Here is a 22,500-nt window from a genome sequence, read left to right as displayed (position 1 = left end):
TTCTTCTTCTTTTTCTTCGTCGTCGTCGTCCTCCTCCTCCTCCTCCTCCTCCTCCTGTTCTTTCTCGTTGGCTTCTTCTAGTGTCGCGCACGTCCTTCGTCTCCGCAACACGAGGAGCAGATAGTATGCTAGTATTTGGACGGTTAGAGGAGGTCTAAGCGAGGAGAAGAAACGACACGATTTTCCGTTGTCGCGACACGACCACGCGAGAAATAATGAGAAAGAGAGAATGAGAGAAAGAGAGAGAGAGAGAGAGAAAGAAAGAGAGAGAGAGAGAGAGAGAGAGAGAGAGAAAGAGATTAACAGAGATTTCAGATAGAAAGGTTGGGACAGATAAAGTGAGAAATAGAGACAGAGATAGAAAGAGATAGAGAGAAAGAGAGAGAAAGAGAGAGAGAGAAAGAATAATGAGGTGTGCGTACGTATATGTCTCTTTGATATGTCCGCGAACGAAGGAATCTCGAGGTGGCACACTGGCTCTCTCGAGTGACGGCACGGCGCGCTTACGAGCGACCACCGTCGTGCTCTCACCGCCGCGTTGCCCGGAGTATTGACCGACTCGGCTCTCTCGTTCTCCTCGTCGCGCGGAGGGCGGCGGCGGTGGCGGCGGCGACGGCGGCGAACGGCGGCGGCGGCAACGGCGGTGGTGGGGGTAGTGGTGGTAGTGGTGGGGTAGTGGTGGCAGTAGCGAACGCCAGCGAACGACGACGACGAACGACGAGGATGGACGAAGAGTGGGGGAACGAGACGATCAACGCGAGCGAGTGCGCGCTCGTGACGTAGAGAAAAAGAGAGAGAGAGAGAGAGAGAGAGAGAGAGAGAGAGAGAGAGAGAGAGAGAGAGAGAGAGAGAGAGAGAGAGAGAGAGAGAGAGAGAGAGAAACTGGTTGGCCAGGAGTGGGGATGGCTGCACCGAACCCGGAGAGCTGCGCGCGCATCCACAGAACGCGACTCGACCTATCGCGAGCGCGACTCGAGATCGAATCGAAATCAAAGTGGCGCGCGCGCGCGCACGCCCGAACGAGCAAGCGAGCGAGAGCGTTCGCTCGCTCGTTTACTCGTTCGTTTCTTTTTCTATTTCCTTTCTCTCTCTCTCTCTCTCTCTCTCTCTCTCTCTCTCTCTCTCTCTCTCTCTCTTTTCTGTCTCTACATACTTTTTCTTTTTATTATTCTTTACCATTTATAGTGATATAGTTTTCTTTTTCTGTTTGTTTTTGTTTTGTTTTGTTTTGTTTTCCTTTCTCTTCTTTTCTCCCCGTTTAATTTCGTATCCTTTTGTAGTCCTACCACAAGCCTATCGATGGAATGTCAATTGTTTATCCCTTATTTAAGAAACACTTTACATTTGCCTCGTCGGAAGTCTCTCCTTTAGGAACGCAGCGAGCGAGTGCATTGCACGCTTCCTTTCTTTCGATACTTCTCAAAAACATCGGGAGGAATTTATATTCCGTTTTTAATATGTAAAGTGCTGATGGTAGAACGGTTAAACAAGGGTGAAACAAGCGCGATTTATCTGTAAACTCCAACGACGAGTATCATTTATTAATTTTCATGCGTACGATCTCAAAATATCCTTGTCAGAGTAGGTATTAATTCTCTCTCTCTCTCTCTCTCTCTCTCTCTCTCTCTCTCTCTCTCTCCCTCTCTCTCTCTTTCAATTCAATACGGGCTAATGATCGTGAGCGAGCGAACAGAATAAATAAAGAATCTATTGGCGAAGCCATCGAGTGGTTTGTAAACTGGGGCAAAATTTTTTCCGAGATCGTCTCGTTGGATTAAACGAAGCTAACCCTGTCCAATGCTCTGATTCTATCTGATTATAAGAGGGACCCGACGTTTACCAAAAGTGGAATGGACAGGTTGGTTATAAGGCTAATAGGTGCTACGTATATCGACGATTCTCATTAGTCCATTGATTTATGTACGAACGAAAAAAGAAAAAAGGAAGTATTAAAATGGTCCGTAGTGAAACTTAAGTATCTTTATCCTTCGTGAATTATTTATATTAACGTATGCACATATCACGGCGCGCAGTTACAATGAAACACACGGAACGAATAACGACATAATGGATCACAGATTTCGTCGCCATTGTTGTCGATTCGACTCGTTGAAAATTGACCACGAATAAAATGAAATGTTTGGCGCGACTAATAGTAAGATCGAATTGCTTCTACATTTATCAATAATTGTAAAGTTAAAACCACGACGATTATGGTTTGATCAATGACTATATTTTCATCTCACCAAAAAGATTTCAAAGATAAATCAACTATAGTCATAAATTATTTTGCTATCGTTCATTCTATCGATTAAAAATGTAGAAAATCGTTTTATTCGAGTTTCTATGGATAAAAATATTAGGTCAAGTAGAGCTTGTATCTGATAGAAAGCATAAATGAATGTCTGATCTCATATCCAGAAATAGGAAACTCTTAAAGCAATGAGGATCTCTCGACATAGCCTGTTCGAACTTTATTTAAAAAACTATGATTACCTACTTGAAGTTTCTCTCTCTCTCTCTCTCTCTCTCTCTCTCTCTCTCTCTCTCTCTACTTTTTATCATTCACGAGGCCAAATTTCATGTTACACGTTGATAAAGCAACGGTCGCTTGTAACGCGAGTACATCCAGGTCGAAAATATCGTCGGTAACTTCTATTTCGTTTTAAAAGTTTATATAGCGTTGCGTTTTAAATTTACAATTTGTAAAGCGATCGATCACAAAGACCGACGGTCGGTCGCTTTGATCCCTGGCCCCCATTAATTTCGAATTACGTTCGCTGTTTCCAGTTAAGCATGACAGAAAAACGCAAGTGAGTTTGTTTCCGCGTTGATAGTTTCGCGTATTGCAAACACATAGACCGCAAGTTAATTAAATTGCAATTTGTTACCATTTCAACTCTCTCTCTCTCTCTCTCTCTCTCTCTCCCTCTTTCTTTCTTTTTCTCTTTGAATCTGTATTTTTTCCCCTTTCTAAAGATAACAAAACATTTTGAAACAACGTAGACACACTCGTGTCCAATCAAAAAACTTCAGTGAAAAAACTTCCAATCTTTTTCCGACCATTTGATTTTTCATTATTCCTTGGGTTATATATCGATTCGCTTTGTTTAGGTACTTACATGTCCTCCATGTGACACGTTTGTTCATGGTCAGTATCGATCATCAACGAAAATGAGGACGGGACAGATAAAGTTGAATAACGCGTTTACACGTTTCTCCAAATGGTATAACTAAAAAGAAAAAGAAAAAAAAAAAAAAAGAAAGAAAACGAAAAAAAATTTAACGAAGTAACGACGTAAACTGATGCGCGTAATATGCGAGAACATGTCGAAAAAAATAAAAATTATTGCGAGCCATATACATAAGCAAAAACCCATATTACATATACGAATAATTGAGCTTTCTAACTAACCCCTGCTGCGTTACAACTGCTCGCTATTCTCCCATTTGCTTTCAATGTCCACGCAACGTAAAAAAGATAATTTGACAAAATTAGACCTGAATAAATAACCTCTGACAATACATCTAGATTAGAAAAGACAAACATAAATAAATAATTACAATAGAATAAAATAAAATAAAATAAAATAAAATAAAATAAAATAAAATAAAATAGAATAAAATAAAATAAAATAAAAGATTAAAAAGATGTGTCCTCTTTGTTACGAATTGAAATATATAATGCATAGATACATACATACACAAACTACACGATAAAACATATAAATTATATAAATTATACTTGGACATAGTATTACATATCGAACAAGACTGATTTTCAAGCGAAATTTTTATCAATTTAATTTGAATAATTTGCGATAAATTTTTAATATATATATATATATATATATATATATATATATATATCTTTATCAATTTCGAAAGATAAATCTTTATCAATCTCATAAAGAAAATAATTATTCTTCAATTACTTAGAAATTTCTATCCCAGGTAAGCAAGTACTTACCTATCCCCTTATTAAACTTTTTTTTAGCAAAGACGAGGTCAAAGCATCGTCCTTCGGGATACCGTCAAAGTGTCGAGGATCGTTCGGAGTTTAACGACGGCCACTTCGGTATTCGCATAAACGATCACGACGGTAACAGCTACGGAATCGTATATATTCGCACGCGACCCTCTCGTAACCGGACTTTTTACAGACGTCTACAGCCGCCCACCCGCGGCGGGCTCTTTTGTTCAACGTGCACATTTTATTAGCTCGTCCACGTTTCGCGTGTCCCCTCATACTATCCCTCATTGCTCGGTGCAACGAAAAAGAGCTCGCGCCACTTTCAAATGCACACCGCACGTCGGATCGCGCGACAAAAGGATTTTCGACGATCGTCCGTTTTAAGGGCGATCGAGAAAAAGAGAGAAAGCGAGCGAGAGAGAGAGAGAGAGAGAGAGATAAAGAGAGATAAAGGGATGAAGGGAAGAGAACATTGATCTTTTTTTTTTAATCTCCCTCTCTATACGACCGACGCGAATTACCCATTGAAATGTATCAAGGACGAACAAGGAACAAGGGGTTTCCCTTCGATGCAACTTTAACATCATACTTTCCTAATAAATTACTATGCTACCACTAAAAAGTTCCTCTCGTAGATCTCAACTTGTAGTTAAACGTAGCTTCTAAAGAAAGAAAGGTTCATCTGGGTTCGTTGGTTAATGATATTGTTAAAAATTTCTATGAAAAAGGTTGGAAGGGAAAAGAAAGGAAAAGGGAAAAAGAAATGGAGTAAAGGAGGAAGTAGAATAATAATAAAAAAAAAAAAAAGAAAAAGAAAAAGAAAAAGAAAAAAAAAATAAACCAAGCTTCTTTCATCAAGATATTAACGTACGAGCGTTAAAGCCCTGACGTTGCAAGCGCGGAAGAATTGCCCTGGAAAAGAACGTTTCCGTGGCCGCCATTAAGAACGTGATTAACGTTCGCGTCTTGCACGCAAACGAGATTTCCCTGTAAACTCACGAAGAAACATCGATCCCTAGGATTTTCAAAAGATTATACGGCGACTCGTTAAAAGATTCGTCCTGGCTTCTGTCTCTCTCTCTCTCTCTCTCTTTCTCTCTTATTTTTTCTCTCTCCGTTTCTCTCTGTTCTCTTCTCCGAGGATTAATCGACAGGCTTTCTGTCTCGTTTCGGTGGATTAACTTCCCCCGAAATAAATCGATGAACATCGGCACGGATTCGACGTGCAGCCCGGGAATAGTACAATGGACTGATTTGCGAGATCGTACAGCAGATCGTACGTAATAATACCTACCGCTACGGTTTCTACGCCCTCGACATCCCTTTGTCCCTTCGCTACGAAGGGTCACGAACTTTGAATGAGTATGTTCTAACCTGGGAGCAATCTGTATTATTATTATTACTATTATTACTATTGTTATTATTGTTATTATTATTATTAAATATTAGATCAACTTTGGTATAATTATCGGATGGGGGAAATTATTAACCAAAGATTGAAATATATTGTCGAACTTCTATCGATATATATATATATATATATATATATATATATATATATGTATGTATGTATGTATGTAAGATTTTAGAAATTATTGTACGTATATCTATTGTTGTTGCTAACTCCTATCGTGATAATTACTAATCTACCATTTGCGCATTGACAATGTCTATTTTCGTTCGAACAGAGATATCTAGATAGATCGTCGCACTTATGTTTATCTTCAAGAGATCTGAAAAAGGAAAAGAAATATTATACATATATATATATATATATATATATATATATATATTATTTATAGCGAAGGAGCGAAGGCTCGTGTAAACACACGTTATAATTTATTTATATCCTTATCGCGTAGTTCATACAGTGGCCTGCACAATTAAATGACACTTTCGTACAACGCACACGTTTGCGTACACTTCAAACAAAACAAAAAAAAGGAAAGAAAGAAAGAAAAAACGCACACGTGTTTTACTTACATCGGAGAAAGAAAACAATGGATAAAACAAAAAAAAGAATCGATCCGTTTTTAAGAAAAATCTTCGTTGCGATTGCTATAGCATATCAAACGAATTTCGTTGAAGTTAACTTAAAAAAAAAAAGAAAAAGAAAAAAAAATATATATATATATATATATAGACTGCGATGCATTATCGAAAGAAATAAAGAAGATAAAAAATTAGTATTTGATGATTACGTGATCAGAAATAAATAAATAAATAAATAAATAAATAAATAAAATAATAAACTTTGATTGTTTCTCTCAAACGGATCGTTCTTTGTACGTCTAATATACCTATACATATTTATTTACTTATTTATACGCATATAATATGTCGTTCAATTTATATTTCTTGTATATAAGATAATTATATAACTATCGTATCAGAGGGGAGAGGGATGAACGTTTCGATTTGTTTTTTATCATTTCTTCAAAATATAGACTTTTCGCATCTATCTATATGAGACGAATAGTGGTAAAGGTTTTCTCTCGCACCCTTAGCTCAGAGTTACATAAGCACGACCGTAAAGGGGTTCCTTATGCTCTCAACATAATCGAAAAATTATACGGACGATTATCCTTGAAATTACTTGAAATTACGAAACAATCCAACAATTTCGTATCTTCATATATCAAAATAAAAATTTTATTTGCTTGCTCCGAAAGCACGAAATGAATTTTTACGATCTACGAATTAAACGATCTCGAAATATTTCACCGTAAGATCGCGATATTGAAATTATCTTTCTTTTCTGAAAAAAGAAAATAAATAAATAAATCATTTTTTCTTTTCTTATTTTTTCATTATTTTCTATAAGACACAAGCTCGAACCCCTCAACCATCTTGCCTATTATAACCAAAGAGAAGTTGGTTTTCCTTTTCTTCTTTCAAGTATATATATATGTACATACTTTTTTTTTTCTTTTTTTTAAATTTTCTATCTACACCCTTAACGTGTAGTAGTTCATTGTTTGCGTGTGCGTCATCACAATATCGTTTTATAATAAGTCGGTAAAATGCGTCGCAGTAGTACGAGTACTCGTAGTAAATAAGTAGTACATTCATAGATCCGTTTTACCACGCGATGGACAGCGGGTTTTCTTATCATTTATCAGAATGTGATATTCCTTAAGAAAAAAGAAACACATAAAAGCGTTTTCTCGATATATCGATCGTAAGACAAGCGCTCGAGCGTTGACCTCGACGATTCTCACAACCTCTGGATATCGTTCGCTTAATCATCGTCTTCTCCTTTCTCAGCGTACTCTGTATCACAATGGTTCAATATTAATATTGACTATTTCATAAAACGTTTAAGTCCTAAAAGCGTTTAACGAGCAGAGTAATTCTTCTCTCTCTCTCTCTCTCTCTCTCTCTCTCTCTCTCTCTTTCTCTCTCTATCTATCTATCTCTATCTCTATCTATGTACCTATCTCTTTCTTATTTTCTCGCCTACATTCGTTTTCGATCGATCGAATGACATCGAACCGTGTCATCGAGCATACACCTCATATCTTTTTTCTCTCCTTCTCTCTTTACACACACACACTCTCTCTCTCTCTCTCTCTCTCTCTCTCTCTCTCTCTCTCTCTCTCCTTCTCGTTTCTTTATTACGCTATTCTCTGTCATGGACGGCGATATAAAACGTAGCGCTTATTTATGAGTTTACATTATAAAGACGTGTGAATGGTTGAGGAACGCTAATTCCTGAGAATCTAAAGAGATTTACGGAGATACACGCGATATGCGATTGTTTCTTATTTCTTTTCTCTTTTTTTCTTTTTTATTTGTTTTTATTTTTATTTTTATTTTTTTTCCTATTTCCTATTTCCTTTTTTCCTTCCTCTTTTCTATTCTCTCGTAATAGTAGATGCGCTTGCTTGATAATAATCCTCTACTAATTCTTTACTTCCTTTCTCTTTTTCTATCTTTTTATTTTCTTCTCTCTCTCTCTCTCTCTCTCTGTATCTCTCTGTATCTCTCTGTCGCTAAAGAATGTTATCTATTTACGATGGAAAACAATTTAAAGATGTACTCGAAACTGACTGCATGGAATGCAGACACGTGTTATGGGAAAAGCTATAATAACGATACCGCTTTTAGTACGACTCGATTGCTTCATCTTTTTCATAGATATTGAATGAGTATATATATATATATATATATATATATATATATATACACACACAGACATATATCTATCTTAGGACAGATTTTATTCGATGGTCCTCTTTTTATCGCGAATATCGCTACGACGATGATACACATATACAAGTATACAGTTTAATAAAAAGAAAAAAAAAAAAAAAAAAACACAATATATTCGAAATCTTACGCTTCTCAAGATATGAAATAAAATTATACTTTCTCTTCATTCTAATCATTATTAATTCCAAACGATCCAATTCGATACTAGAGATTTATAATTTTATTTCGATGCTCGATTTCTAATTTTGTTATGATCAATATTATTATTTTAGAGCACATTTAATATATCTTTAGATCTTCTAAGATATCTCTCTCTCTCTCTCTCTCTCTCTCTTTCTTTTCTTCTTCTTTTTTCCAATTAAATGTCTTCGAAAAAAAAAAAAAAAAAAAAAAAAAAATATGAGAAATAAACAAATGTTACATTTCAAAGATTTCGTTAACTTTCGATCGCTAATGTTTCGAATTGTGCACTATTAATTAAATTAGAGAATTGTTTCCCATTGTTATTAATAATAGTAATCTGAGAAACACCAAGTTTTCGATCACTATCAGCACTTGAACGTTTTGCTTCAATACTTCGTTATATTTCACATGTAATAACACATTTTTCTTTGAAAATGGTGTAACTTTATTGAAGGCAATTATATTTCGATATATTTTACGCGTTGTATCGAGAAGTTTATGCACTTGTGCAGGTACATACACTATCGTCTTATTTCGTTTTTTTAGATTTGCCCTATAAAAGAGATCGTTTTTTATACTAATAAGTCGTTCCATTCGAATAAAAAAAGAAATAAAAATAAATGTATGTATGTGTATGTGTGTGTGTGTGTGTGTTTGTGTTATAAAATACGGAGGACGAATGAACCAATGTATTTTTAAATTAAAATTACGCATAAAATAAATATTATTTGTTTATCCTATAAATAACGTGTACTTGAAATAAACAATGTTTCGTCAAACATATTATCCTGGCAACGTACCTATAAACATACGTAGTACCAATTATAAACAAACAATTACAAAATATACATATATCTTTTCTATTTTCAAATAAATTCCATTACGAGAATCACAACATTACGCACACACGCCTATCACTAATACACACTCGTGTCATTTCGTCAGCTGCGGACAATGTTTATAAATAAAGAACACTTGCTTTTAACTCGTAACATTGAACGTACCAAATTGAAATAATTAAAAATTTGTTTAAGAACATTTAATTATTTCTCACGCTTTCAATTTGGCCGACATTCGCAACATTGATATCGTATAGAAATAATCAAATTAAACGAACCTGATTTCATACATCGTAGAATAAACACTTTCGTGATTATTAGAAATACTTTCAAAATTGTATTTTATAATCATCTAACGACAATATATCGACGATAACCATTCGGTTGTATTCAATTGCACTCTCAAAAATATTATTGCGTTTGTGATAAGAAATAAAAACAAATTTTAATTAATTTATTTTAGATATAACCATGCTTCGATTTTTCTTGCAATTTTTTTTCACAGGCATATTACTATTAAATCGTTCAATGAAATTTCGCTAGTCGAACGTTCATTGCAGACTGTCTATATCTCAAATATCTATACGCATGGAATATATCTTTTAAATGTTTTCAAATTCATCAAACCACAAATAGTATTGAAACTTTTAAAATTAAACAGAGAAAGAGACGATAACGTAAACACAACAGAACATTATACCACCTTCGATCACATTCCTCCAATCGATTTTTCTATGACTCTATTTAAAGTGTAAGATTAAATTTTATAATGCACAATGACATTGCTCGATTTTTCTTTCGTTAAATTCGAGAAAAATCCTTTCATTGATTTTTGAATCAACATTTAACATTAAGTTTGACTTACAAATGCACGCACTTTTAACATTTCTTTGTGTGTGTGTGTGTGTGTGTGTGTGTGTGTGTGTGTGTGTGTGTGTGTGTGTGTGTGTGTGTGTGTGTGTGTGTGTGTGTGTGCGTGCGTGCACATATATGAATATATATATATATATATAATTTTTTGCAATTAAATGCTAATGTAGGCCATGGCATCATTTTCTTATTATATAAGAAGGACTGATATATCGACCTTCGTTAACTTAAAATATAAACATTAAAATCATTTAAAAAAGACATCAAAAGATGATTAAAAAAAAAAAAAAAAAGTTAGAATACTTAAATATCAAAAAGATTGTTTGAAAAATATCTATATGTTTCAATACTTTAAGTTTGTTAAAGTTTCAATAGACTTTCTGTGTTAATAGAATGAAATGCAAATAAAAAAGATTATATGAAGATAATTTAAAAAACAAACTAACTATTAGGAAAGACAATATTGCCTTACACATATATATATATATATATATATATATATATATATATATATTCCTGATTCAGAATAATAGTTTTTATTCATTAGGCAATACTAAATGCCTAATATATCATTACCAAGAAACTAAAATTCTTTTAAAATTATTATTAAGATTTTAGATAATATTTACATATTTTTATGAAAAGATAATTCGTGCTACATATTTTAATTAATGAAATTAAAACATTAAAGATATGAGCAAAGAATGTATAGAAAATTTTTCTATGGAAAAACAATGACACAGAGATAATGAAAATTTTGATATAACATAAAAAAAATTGTAGCAATATGAATTAATCATTAACATAAACCAATCGACTAATTGTTAGAGTAAAATCAATTACGAACATAGAAAAAAATGAAAAACAAACAATACCGAATACTTGTAGCAAAAAATCAGTTGTCTTCCAACATAATTTTCAGAATATACTTTTGTATAATCTAATTTTAAATAATAATAATTTGCTATATAATTATTACACCCATTAAATAAATGAGATTATTATACATATTGATTTTATAGGAAGTTACTTGACATTTAATATAAAACATCAAACATAGATAAGCTTGTATTATTCCAGTGAGATATCATCTATTCAGCACATTCAAGCGAAACATCACTGGTTATAATGAACACAAGTACGAGTATTATATACACATAATAGCAAAAGGATATATGCAGATACATATATAAAATTCTGTGAGAAATATTTGAATGTAGAAACATTAAGGCCACAGTAGTTGATAATATACGTACATATATATATATATATATATATTTATATTTATATATTAGAGAAAGAAAATTTTTTATTTATAATACAAATTATTTGAAAATAAAAATTTCATGGAAGCTTTGTATTTTATGTTAGAAGATCAACCATAATTGAAAAAGGACAAATAACTGTAATAAAATAAATATGCTTAAAGCTAAAACTTTCGACAGCCGTTTTAAAAATGAGCTGAGTCGACATATAAAACCATTATAGTCATTTCATGACAAGACCTTACAAGGAGAAGTTAAAAACCTTCCCTATAATTATGCAATAAAAAACGTTCAATTCCATATTACATTATCAATGGTAGAAAATTGATGTGTATGCAAAAATGAAGACATAGTCTCCCCGTATCGTACTGAAGATGAACAGCCAATATTTTCCATATACTTTTGATTGCTTAATCTAAACTGATGCAGAATACAATGTGACGAATACGACTATGCCATATTTTCTTTAGTTGGTGGTATCAGTTACTGAATCTTAGTTCGCATACTAATTTGAAGAAACATTACTTAGAGAAGATAATACAACAGTTACTAATATTATAGTCAAGTAGCAATAAATCAAATATAGGACTATGTGTTAAACGTAGGCACCAATGCATACTGGAGGACTAAAGGTTTCAAATTTCGTTTTAGCTTTGTGGCATTTTTGTATGAATAAATGTGTGCTTACAATAGTAGGTAATAAACCTTACTCCTTTTGCAATAAAATTATCAAGACTTAAAGAACATTACACTTTCCAGTACGTCTTCGTTTCCGACGATTTTTTTCCAATTCAGCTGGTGGTTGATTTCTAATAATGCGTACAACCTGAAGAGTCATTAATATATATCGTAATATTGAATATGTTTATAATATTTTTATCGTTTATATTATTAATTAGGAATCTCAGAAATTTTTCTTGCGACTTAATCGATATATCTTACACATACAGCACTAAATAATTGTACTAAGAGCAAAAGCCATTATTTAAGACGTACTACATGTCCTATTATTTTCTATGCCTAGATCTTACGTTATATACCTACTTCATGAAACGCAGCATCCACATTTAGAGGTGGATCTTTGGCAGAAGTTTCGATATAAGGAATACCCAGACGATGTGCCAATTCCCGGCCCTGTTCCTCCGTCACTTTTCTTAAATGTACCAAATCAACCTTATTGGCAACAAGAAGCATCGGATAGACATCTCTGTCTTTTACTCTAAGAATTTGAGTATGGAAGTTGACAATATTTTCATAAGATTGTTTGTCTGTCACAGAATATACCAATAAAAATCCATCACCCTTCCTCATGTATTGTTCGCGCATGGCACTAAATTCCTCTTGGCCAGCTGTATCTAGCACTAGCGGATACAGATCAAAATACACATTTTCGTTTTACTTTACAACCTTTTAACACCTTTTATGCTCTATATGTAACACGAACAAAATACTATACAGCAAATATTTTCTAACGAAAATGATAGAAAAGCATTTTTACCGTTAAGTTACTATAGCGTTTGTATCGCTTCTACGCAATCAATTTGATTCTACTCTTATTTCGCTCGTTTTTGTGAAAGTTTAAACAAGCATTATATTTACAACGTTCGACCAACGCAAAAAGTAGCGTATCTCGTTTTAGAAACATGATAGTTAATGATAAAATATAAATATGGCTTATATGTTAAGCATAGATATTCAATAAAATCAAAATATATTAAAGATATATAAAAATCTCCACTTACCATCAAGAATACACCATTGTTTATCTACTTCCGTATGTTGAATATAGCTATCCTCGATAGTAGGATCATAATCGGTAACAAATAATTTCTGGAAGAACTGTATGGTGAGTGCACTTTTTCCAACTCCTCCATCGCCAACCACGACCAACTTAAAGGTCATAAGGTTGTCATTGTTAGGAGGTCGTGTCATACCGCCTCTGAATCTCCCGCCCCCACCCCCACTGTTCTGCCTGCGTCTGCCTATCCTGCCAATTCTTCTAATATAATCTTGGCAGTGGTTTTGCTCTCAAATCAAGAGATATTATTTTTCCAATTAAAATTCCTGAAAAAAAAAAAAAAAAAAGAAAAAACAAAAAGATCATTTCCAACAAGTTGACAAGACTTGTTAACAATTTCGAATAAATATCGATAGTTAAAAATTTAAAAATGTTTTAATATCAAATTTTGTTTACAAGAGAACAATATTTTCGCAACACCTCCGCTAGAATGATAATAATAAAAAATTCGATAAAGCGATAACAACTTTAATAATAATCAACAAACGTCGTAGATATTTTCCGAATGAAAATATTACGTCTTATATCTTCGACACAAACGTTTAGTATATTTAATCAAAAAATTCTACTCACCTTACATGATCTGCCACTCCTGCGTGTCGTGCTGCCCCAGCTGTCAGTCAGATATTTTGTACTGTGCGCAATCGTTCGAAATATGTATGCGTACACACAATGCGTATACTAATATATGTGTATACGTGTGCGTACATGAGCGCATCTATACAACATATATTTATAGGAATTCTAAAAAAAGAAAAATAAAGAAAGAAAAGATATATGTTTACAGTATCTATCTCAATAGATATATCTACTTCGAAAAACAATATCAGTATTTTCGAACATAAAATATTATTCTTATAAATCTAAACGTTAACATTCGTAATTGTTTATACGACAGAAATTATTTTCACCAATGAAATAATCGTCTATTTAATTATGTTCACTCGAATACAAACGCACAAATCATTTTATAAAAACATTACAAAAATTAATACTATTTTTTACAAACCATATAAGATCAACGGTACCAACTGTATTTAACAACGATTTATCAGTCATCCCTGATCAAGGACTAAATTCAGTCGTACCAACGTTGAATAATGAATAACGGTCGGTTAAACTTTAATTCAAATAAAAATCGGTTATTCGGCCGATCATAATTCAAGAAATGAACATATATACCTAACTTTCAACATCGCGAAAAATTCAATTTATCAATGATTGATTCTTTTTTATCGAATTTTAGGAAGATTTTCGACAATTAATATTTATTCAAATGTATTAATCAAAAATATATTAAATTCAGATAAGAAATGTAATTATTCTAATCCCATACAAAAATATAATTTAATAATAAAAAAAAATATATATATATATAATATATAAATACAATTATATAATTCGATTAATGTCTAAATATATGATTTAATACTAAATATTTATATTTAATAAATAAATGTAACTATGATATAATAATGCCATATAATTTTATGTTCGCTAAATTTGCTCATAATTCGTTTCCTTATATTTTCATATTTATTTTTGGAATATTTTATTTACGATTATTTGATTCGTGTTAAAATCTTTAATAAGTTTCGTCTAAGCATTAACTTTTATTTCATTAGTATTCGTATCGTTTTTTTTTTTTTTTAGTTCTCAATATCGTTCTTATATCGTTTCACTGATACTAAGAAAATGTTTTTTTTTCTCTTACCATAAAATTAGAATCCCTTTCAATCTTCTTTTAAATGATTCCTCCAATGATCCCATCGTTAATAGCACTTTTATCGCACTAACGTTATACACTTTTCCGTACACCGCAACATGGCCGCTCTGAATAAATATTTCAAATTGTAACGAACTTTTAAGGATAATAGATACTATAACATGAAGTTATAAAAGTTTGTATTTCATGTTAATCAACCCACTTTTATCACCGTTTATCTGAACCATAAATGGTAGAACGCAAATTACGTTAAACTGAGTTCACCAATCAGCTTCCGTTTAGACGATACTTCCTGTACAATTTAATATGTATATCCGGTTCCTAATTTTTTAATTTTTCTATCAATCACTATAATTTATAGATTGTAGAAATTTAAAACGTAACCTTACTTTTTTATAATAAATTATATTCGCAAAAAAAAGAAAAAAGAAAATTTGCGCATTCTCGAAATATAAAAACCGGATTGCTTATTACTTTGAATGAGAAAACCAATCGCAAACATTAAATTCAATATCACGAACTTCATACTGTATCAAATTTTTACGTTTCTTTGATTTTGCTATTCAATGGTTGGTCACACTGTAGCGTCCTGTAATATTTAGAGGCTATATTCGACGCGCAGCATGTTCCGGTATATTCGTGCATTTCACACGTTTCGTCTTTCTTAAAAAAGATCAAGAATTAAATAGAAAATATCGATACACATAATTCTATTAAGTAAGTGACAAATTCGTATATTTCGTAATTTTATGTTATAAAATAATAACAAAGATCTTAACCTATAAAGCTACATTACCATACACACTCGGTAAGGACTTGGAAAATCTTTCTGGCGAAGTTATATAGCGATTCTATTTTTCTTTCAGTTTCGATAGTTTTGGAAGATAATATTACTTGATGCAAATAAGATATTATCATGGATGCTGATCTTTATGATGAATTTGGTAATTATATCGGGCCAGATTTAGCATCAGAAAGTGAAGATGAAGCGGAATATGGTAATGTTGGAGATGATGCGGAAGATAGAGAGCGTTCTGACGAGGAGATGGAGGATGATAAAGATGAATCTAGAGATAACACGGAGCAAGGTTCATCCACAGCGGTTGTTTTACACGAAGATAAAAGATATTATCCTAGCGCCTTAGAAGTATACGGTCCTGAGGTGATTAATATGATTTTTAAATATAACAGATCAGAAAGATTCTACTTCTCATTTCTTTATATAACTGTTTATTTAATAGGTTGAAACTCTTGTACAAGAAGAAGATGCGCAACCATTGGACAAACCATTGATAGAACCCACTAGAAAACCTAAATTTCAAATAAAACAACAACAACTTCCGGAGACAACTTACAGCATTGAATTCTTAGCTGACATGATGGACGCGCCTCATTTAATTAGAAACGTCGTATTACTTGGACATTTGCATCATGGGAAAACCACTTTGGTGGATTGCCTGATACGACAAACTCATCCTTACATACACAGTGTAACTGATGAAAAACCTTTAAGGTAAGAAGGTTCGATGGAAAATAATTATTTCTTGTTTATGTTAAAAATTCTTCTAATTCAGGTATACAGACACTTTGTTCACGGAGCAACAACGTGGAGTGTCCACAAAAGCGACACCTGTAACTCTACTGCTACAAGATGTAAAGTCAAAATCGTATTTGTTAAATATATTTGATACTCCGGGTCATGTGAATTTTTCGGACGAAGCAACAGCAGCAATTCGTTTGTCCGATGGTGCAATACTTATCGTGGATGCAGCAGAGGGTGTAATGCTTAACACGGAACGTCTATTAAAACATGCATTACAAGAGAAACTAGCATTGACAGTATGCATTAACAAAATAGATCGTCTCGTTTTGGAACTGAAGTTACCACCTTTGGACGCGTATTATAAATTACGACATATCATTGAAGAAATCAATGGTTTAATAGCATTATATTCAGATTCAGAAAATCCGGCCTTTGTCTCACCAGCGATTGGAAATGTCTGTTTCGCCAGTTCCGAATATAATGTCTGTTTTACCCTTAAATCTTTTGCAGCCCTTTATGCAAAGAGTTATCCAACACTTAATACGAACGAATTCTCAAAGAGATTATGGGGAGATATATACTTCAACTCGAAAACGCGAAAGTTTACGAAAAAACCGCCACATAATACGGCACAACGTAGCTTTATAGAATTTATATTAGAACCACTTTACAAAATATTTGCTCAAGTAGTTGGAGATGTAGATACGACTTTGCCAGACGGTTAGTATATTTCTCTATGAACAAATTGAAAGTATTACTAAGTACAATTACATTCACTAAACTATGTGATTGCAGTTCTAAGCGAATTAGGAATTAGACTGACGTCGGAAGAAATGAAAATGAATATCAGACCACTTTTGCGTTTGGTGTGTACACGTTTCTTGGGAGATATGTGTGGTCTAGTGGATATGTGCGTTATGCACGTTCCTAGTCCTCAAGCACATGCACCTATAAAAGTTCAACATGTATATACTGGTCCTATAGACTCTCCTCTTGCACAAGACATGGTCAATTGTGACCCTGAGGTAAATATTTTTATCCAAAAAATATAGCAGTTATTTATCGTATCTTATTCACGAGTAATATTTCTCTTCTAGGGAAGATTAATGATTCATAGTACGAAAATGTATCCAACCGAGGACTGCACGTTGTTCGTCGTTTTGGGAAGAGTAATGTCGGGTACACTTGAAGCAGGACAACGTGTACGCGTCTTAGGAGAAGCATATTCGCGAACGGACGAAGAAGATTCGCGTGTGCTCACCGTCGGTCGATTATGGATAAGCGAAGCACGTTATTCGATCGAATTGAGTCGTGTACCTGCAGGAAATTGGGTACTTATAGAAGGAATCGACAGACCGATCGTAAAAACCAGCACCATCACCGATCTCAACAATACGGACGATCTACACATTTTCCGACCATTGAAATTTAATACGCAAAGCGTTATTAAGATTGCTGTTGAACCAGTCAATCCGTCGGAACTTCCGAAGATGTTAGATGGTTTGAGAAAAGTGAACAAAAGTTATCCATTATTGGGTACGCGCGTAGAGGAAAGTGGAGAACATGTTGTGTTGGGAACTGGCGAGTTATATCTGGACTGTGCCATGCACGATCTGCGTCGCATGTATTCTGAGATAGATATCAAGGTCGCAGATCCTGTGGTCGCTTTCGCTGAAACAGTAGTGGAAACCAGTTCTCTCAAATGCTTTGCCGAAACACCGAACAAAAGAAATAAATTGACGATGATTGCGGAACCACTCGAGCGAGGTCTTGCGGAAGATATTGAAGCTGAACACGTCAAAATCACTTGGAACAAGTAAGTAGGATATAGAACATTAGATTTGATAAACGTCGTCTAACACATCTTATACGCATATGCATGTTCGTCGTTTCGTTTTGCGTTAGAAAAAAATTAGGAGAATTTTTCCAAACGAAATACGATTGGGACTTGTTGGCTGCACGAAGTATATGGGCGTTCGGACCAGACGCAACGGGTCCTAACATTTTGGTGGACGATACACTACCGTCCGAAGTAGACAAAACGTTGTTGAGCAGTGCTCGCGACGCCATTATTCAAGGGTTTCAATGGGGTACGCGCGAAGGGCCACTTTGCGAGGAACCTATTCGAAACGTTAAGTTCAAAATCCTCGATGCTGTGATCGCTCAAGAACCATTACATAGAGGAGGTACGTATCTTGATAATTAAATAGCGTCACTACGATTCATCTATTTGTTTGTTATCTTTATATTCAGGTGGTCAAATCATTCCTACCGCGAGGAGAGTCGCTTATTCGGCATTTTTAATGGCCACGCCGAGATTAATGGAGCCATATTTCTTCGTTGAAGTTCAAGCACCGGCTGATTGCGTGTCCGCTGTTTATACCGTTTTAGCGAAACGTCGAGGTCACGTTACTCAAGATGCACCTGTTCCAGGAAGTCCTTTATACACGATCAAAGCTTTTATACCGGCTATCGATAGTTTTGGTTTCGAGACGGATCTACGAACGCATACGCAAGGTCAAGCATTTTGTTTGTCAGTGTTTCATCACTGGCAAATCGTACCTGGAGATCCTCTTGACAAAACCATTACCATTAGACCATTGGAACCACAACCGGCCACGCATTTAGCCAGAGAATTTATGTTGAAAACGCGTAGACGTAAAGGTTTATCCGAGGATGTCTCGATCAATAAATTCTTTGACGATCCTATGTTGCTGGAATTAGCGCGACAAGATGTATTATTAAATTATCCTTTATAATTTAAGTTTAATTTATTTTAATTTGATATTACCTGTAAAATATGTGAATATTAAATGAAATAAAATTATTATCTTTTTATTACCAATACGTTCTTACCTTTCTACGATTAACTCGATCTACGTTCTTCGATTCGTAGAATGACAATTTTATTTATATTTATCTTCGATAGATGAATTTTGAGAAAAATATATCGATATTACGCTTGCTCTATCTTTTCGATCTTAATTAAAGTTCTCATATTCATTGGTACATAATATGAGATATATTCGATCCGTTTTGTCTCTGGATATATGTGTACATTTCGCATATAAATATATGATGTTTCTTTACCAACAATACGAATAGATAAATAATTTAACATCTATGAAGTATGTTTCTGAACTTTTTCATGTCCTTGTTATTGTTTATCAATAGTTGGAGAAACCAAAGAAGTTTCTACCAGAAACTAAGAAAGTTGTTCTTGGTAAGAATTACTATTTCATAAAATATTACGATACCATTATAGCTGTATTTCAACTATCTATCGCTCATAAATTTCTCTCGATCGATGCGTCCGAATTGCGAATAATAATATAATTCAAATGCTGTATTCGTTTCGAATAAAATATTTAAGCCACGATCTATGTCATCCTCGTAGCTATATAAATACATAAGATTATCGTCACAGTCAACAGAATTGTTTTTGCGAGTAATCTGGGCAATCGTGACTATCTTGAATTTTTTGAGACGATTTTTTACCTACACGTAAGCAACTAAATACATACATTTCCTGTACATGTGTATGTGTGTGATGTGTGAATATATGGACGAGAATAAATACATACGAGTATAATATCTTTCCGTAACATCTATCTTTGTTTACTTTGAAATACGTGTACATGTGCGTGCGTACGTATATGTAAGAATGTGTGTAGTTGATACTACGTGTGTACTACGTATGTGTATGTGTGTGTGTGTATGCCCATGTAACATATCGCAAAAGACCCCATATTGTATTCGTAGGCGTCGACGTAATCGACCAACTTCGGCTCTTCTCGAGAATTCTCGGCAATGAGAACAACATGGCGTCCTTAGACCTGACGCGGCCTAAAATACAGATTATTTTCATTAATCGTAAACGTAACATTTCACTGAGAATATTTTTCAGAATATCACGATTACACTAACTAATTTCAATGACGATACTCAATGATTTAGCATTAACTTTACGAACGAATCATTAGAACCGTGAAAATGTCGGTAAGAAAGTCGGTTAACATCGATCGAGTAATAAACTGTGTTAATCGTTAATTCGTATTCTTTAATCGTAGTCGAGTAAATAAACGTTCTAAGCTTCGAAATGTTCTTTGTTAGAAGAAACGACATGTAAATATCGAAGATATCACGCGTAGTATTAGGATATCACGCAAGTAGAATCTACAAGAGTTATTGTCGATCGTTTAAATATGTAGTACATTAGTCGGAGAGATATAAGTTGTATATCGATATGTAAAATGTTTTCAAGATTTATGATTATATTTCTTCAACTAATCTGTTTTTTCTAAGACTTTTCTAATGACTCAGTCGGTCGAACGATTTCTCCATTGCAACGACCATACATTTGCCATTTGGTCAACACGTGTAGTTACTTATCTACCCGTACATTTGGATCAACCTTTGCGCACGTTCGTGCATTTAAACGTTCAGAATAACTTATAGATCTTTTAACGTTTGCTCATATAAATGTGTGTGTGTGTGTGTATGTGTGTAAATAACCATGTTACATAATCATGTACATAGACGTACGGTACTGTACATTTTTATCCTTAGTATCTTTATATCCGTATATATATATATATATATGTACGTGTATATATAAAAGTTGTTGCAGTCTTTAAATATAACAACACTATCCAAGAGCCAACAATTGTTATATAATACAAAAGAAAAAAGAAACAACTAAAGAAACATTAATCTTACTTTCCGATCTATTACGCTACTCTAGCGTACGTCTATCAACGAAATAACAAAGCTCTACAAACATTATTTACTATCTACAAACATTATTATTTACTATTTCGTAAATAACGCAAACAAGATTATGAAATAACTCTCTACGTGTAGAAATGTAAACATTATCTTCGAATTTGAACGAATGATCAAACTTTCGATAAGAATGAAGACGCCATTTTTTCGATACTCAGTATTTTCCTTTAATCTAAAGATACTGACGGATAATGCGTGCACCTGGTCAGTAAATGCATACATATATATATATACACACGACATATATATCATGATCCGCGAGTAAGTAAATCTACAAAAGAAATTACATAAGAAAGAAATCCTTGAAAATAATCAATATCATATAGTCTCGACATGTCGATCCAATACATACATACATACATACATACATACATGCATAGAACATATTTACATACGTTCGAACTTCCGCATAACCTACAAAAGTGGATTTCCGCTTTCCCATAATAACAATGCAAGAAAATAAGCGAGTACTTCTATAATTACGTTCCGTCCGTTTCTCGGTAAGAAAAATATCCGAAGAAAATATAACTTGCGTTTGTTGATACGATATATAGTACGTATTATATCGGACTTCGTCGATCGTTCGTAAGAGAGATTCGAGGTTAGCGAACGTAAGACAACACGGGGAGGCGGCGAAGAAAGGCAAGCGCAGCCGATGCGCGCGTAGCCTGGCGGCGGAGCCGCAATTGCGCTTTACACGATGGGCGTGTCCGGTGGACGGGGCTTGCCGCCATTTTGCCAGTTTTGGGCTACGCCCATACTCGCCACGCCCCCACCCCTGTTTCAAAACAACGATCGAACGTGTGGAGTCGTGAATGCCTGGGTATAAAGATACCTAAACGGATTACCTCGTTCCACGGCCGTCCCTTTCCTGCTCGTAGCGAACTACTATCGCGTCGTCGTCGATCGATCGGTTCGTTCTTCCTCTACCGCCTCCCCCTCCCCTTCCCCTTACCCCTCCCACCAAACTGCCTTGCTCTCACCATCGTTCCTATACTCTCACGTACACAAGGATTTGCGCGAGCGCCAGTGTACGTACGTACGTACATACATGCATACATAGTAGTACGTACATACAATATATACGGATGTACGCTAGCTCGTTCGACGAGAACCGTACCCTCACGAACAAATCGTTGCCCCTCACGATTCTTCGAAACTCGTACCCAAGATACTTACTTACGTTCCATCGAGATTCTCTTCGACCACTGACTACATACGCTCTTCCAAATGCGTAATTCGAGATATAACTGATAAAGGTAATACTCAATCAGTTACTTACCTAAGCAAGTATACTCTTTAC

General features: G+C 34.2%; 2 protein-coding genes and 2 long non-coding RNA genes across 6 annotated transcripts; 1 reads left to right on the top strand and 3 right to left on the bottom strand.

Annotated features, from left to right (window-relative positions):
- Nucleotides 1-22: 22 nt before the first annotated feature.
- On the bottom strand, nucleotides 23-735 carry LOC122636547. The gene is made up of 2 exons (XR_006328976.1): nucleotides 423-735; nucleotides 23-154 (listed from the first exon to the last, which is right to left on the bottom strand). It is a non-coding gene; the product is annotated as an uncharacterized LOC122636547 (long non-coding RNA).
- A 4,812-nt stretch (nucleotides 736-5,547) lies between these two features.
- Nucleotides 5,548-14,236, bottom strand: LOC122636545 (ras-related protein M-Ras-like). Of its 2 annotated transcripts, none has more exons than XM_043827884.1 (5): nucleotides 14,153-14,236; nucleotides 13,717-13,887; nucleotides 13,088-13,409; nucleotides 12,390-12,706; nucleotides 5,548-5,706 (listed from the first exon to the last, which is right to left on the bottom strand). In XM_043827884.1, exons 3-5 carry the CDS (start codon nucleotides 13,275-13,277, stop codon nucleotides 5,698-5,700), a joined length of 516 nt encoding a protein of 171 aa, XP_043683819.1. In that variant the 5' UTR covers nucleotides 13,278-13,409; nucleotides 13,717-13,887; nucleotides 14,153-14,236; the 3' UTR covers nucleotides 5,548-5,697. The 2 variants fall into 2 exon arrangements, with proteins under 2 accessions (XP_043683819.1, XP_043683818.1); XM_043827883.1 differs by lacking the exon at nucleotides 5,548-5,706 and adding an exon at nucleotides 11,155-12,171 and having other exon boundaries at nucleotides 14,153-14,228.
- Nucleotides 14,237-15,592: 1,356 nt separating this feature from the next.
- On the top strand, nucleotides 15,593-19,257 carry LOC122636533 (116 kDa U5 small nuclear ribonucleoprotein component). The gene is made up of 7 exons (XM_043827849.1): nucleotides 15,593-16,031; nucleotides 16,111-16,382; nucleotides 16,444-17,132; nucleotides 17,208-17,437; nucleotides 17,510-18,228; nucleotides 18,318-18,598; nucleotides 18,666-19,257. Exons 1-7 carry the CDS (start codon nucleotides 15,786-15,788, stop codon nucleotides 19,169-19,171), a joined length of 2,943 nt encoding a protein of 980 aa, XP_043683784.1. The 5' UTR covers nucleotides 15,593-15,785; the 3' UTR covers nucleotides 19,172-19,257.
- On the bottom strand, nucleotides 18,638-22,307 carry LOC122636546. Of its 2 annotated transcripts, XR_006328974.1 has the most exons (4): nucleotides 21,593-22,307; nucleotides 19,997-20,258; nucleotides 18,975-19,126; nucleotides 18,638-18,910 (listed from the first exon to the last, which is right to left on the bottom strand). It is a non-coding gene; the product is annotated as an uncharacterized LOC122636546 (long non-coding RNA). The 2 variants fall into 2 exon arrangements; XR_006328975.1 differs by lacking the exons at nucleotides 19,997-20,258; nucleotides 21,593-22,307 and adding an exon at nucleotides 19,269-19,952.
- Between the last annotated feature and the right edge of the window lie 193 nt (nucleotides 22,308-22,500).

This window comes from Vespula pensylvanica, chromosome 22 (genome assembly GCF_014466175.1).
Source record: "Vespula pensylvanica isolate Volc-1 chromosome 22, ASM1446617v1, whole genome shotgun sequence".
NCBI lineage: Eukaryota > Metazoa > Arthropoda > Insecta > Hymenoptera > Vespidae > Vespula > Vespula pensylvanica.
Note: the sequence above shows the minus strand (reverse complement) of the source record. Positions and strands in the feature narration are given on the sequence as shown.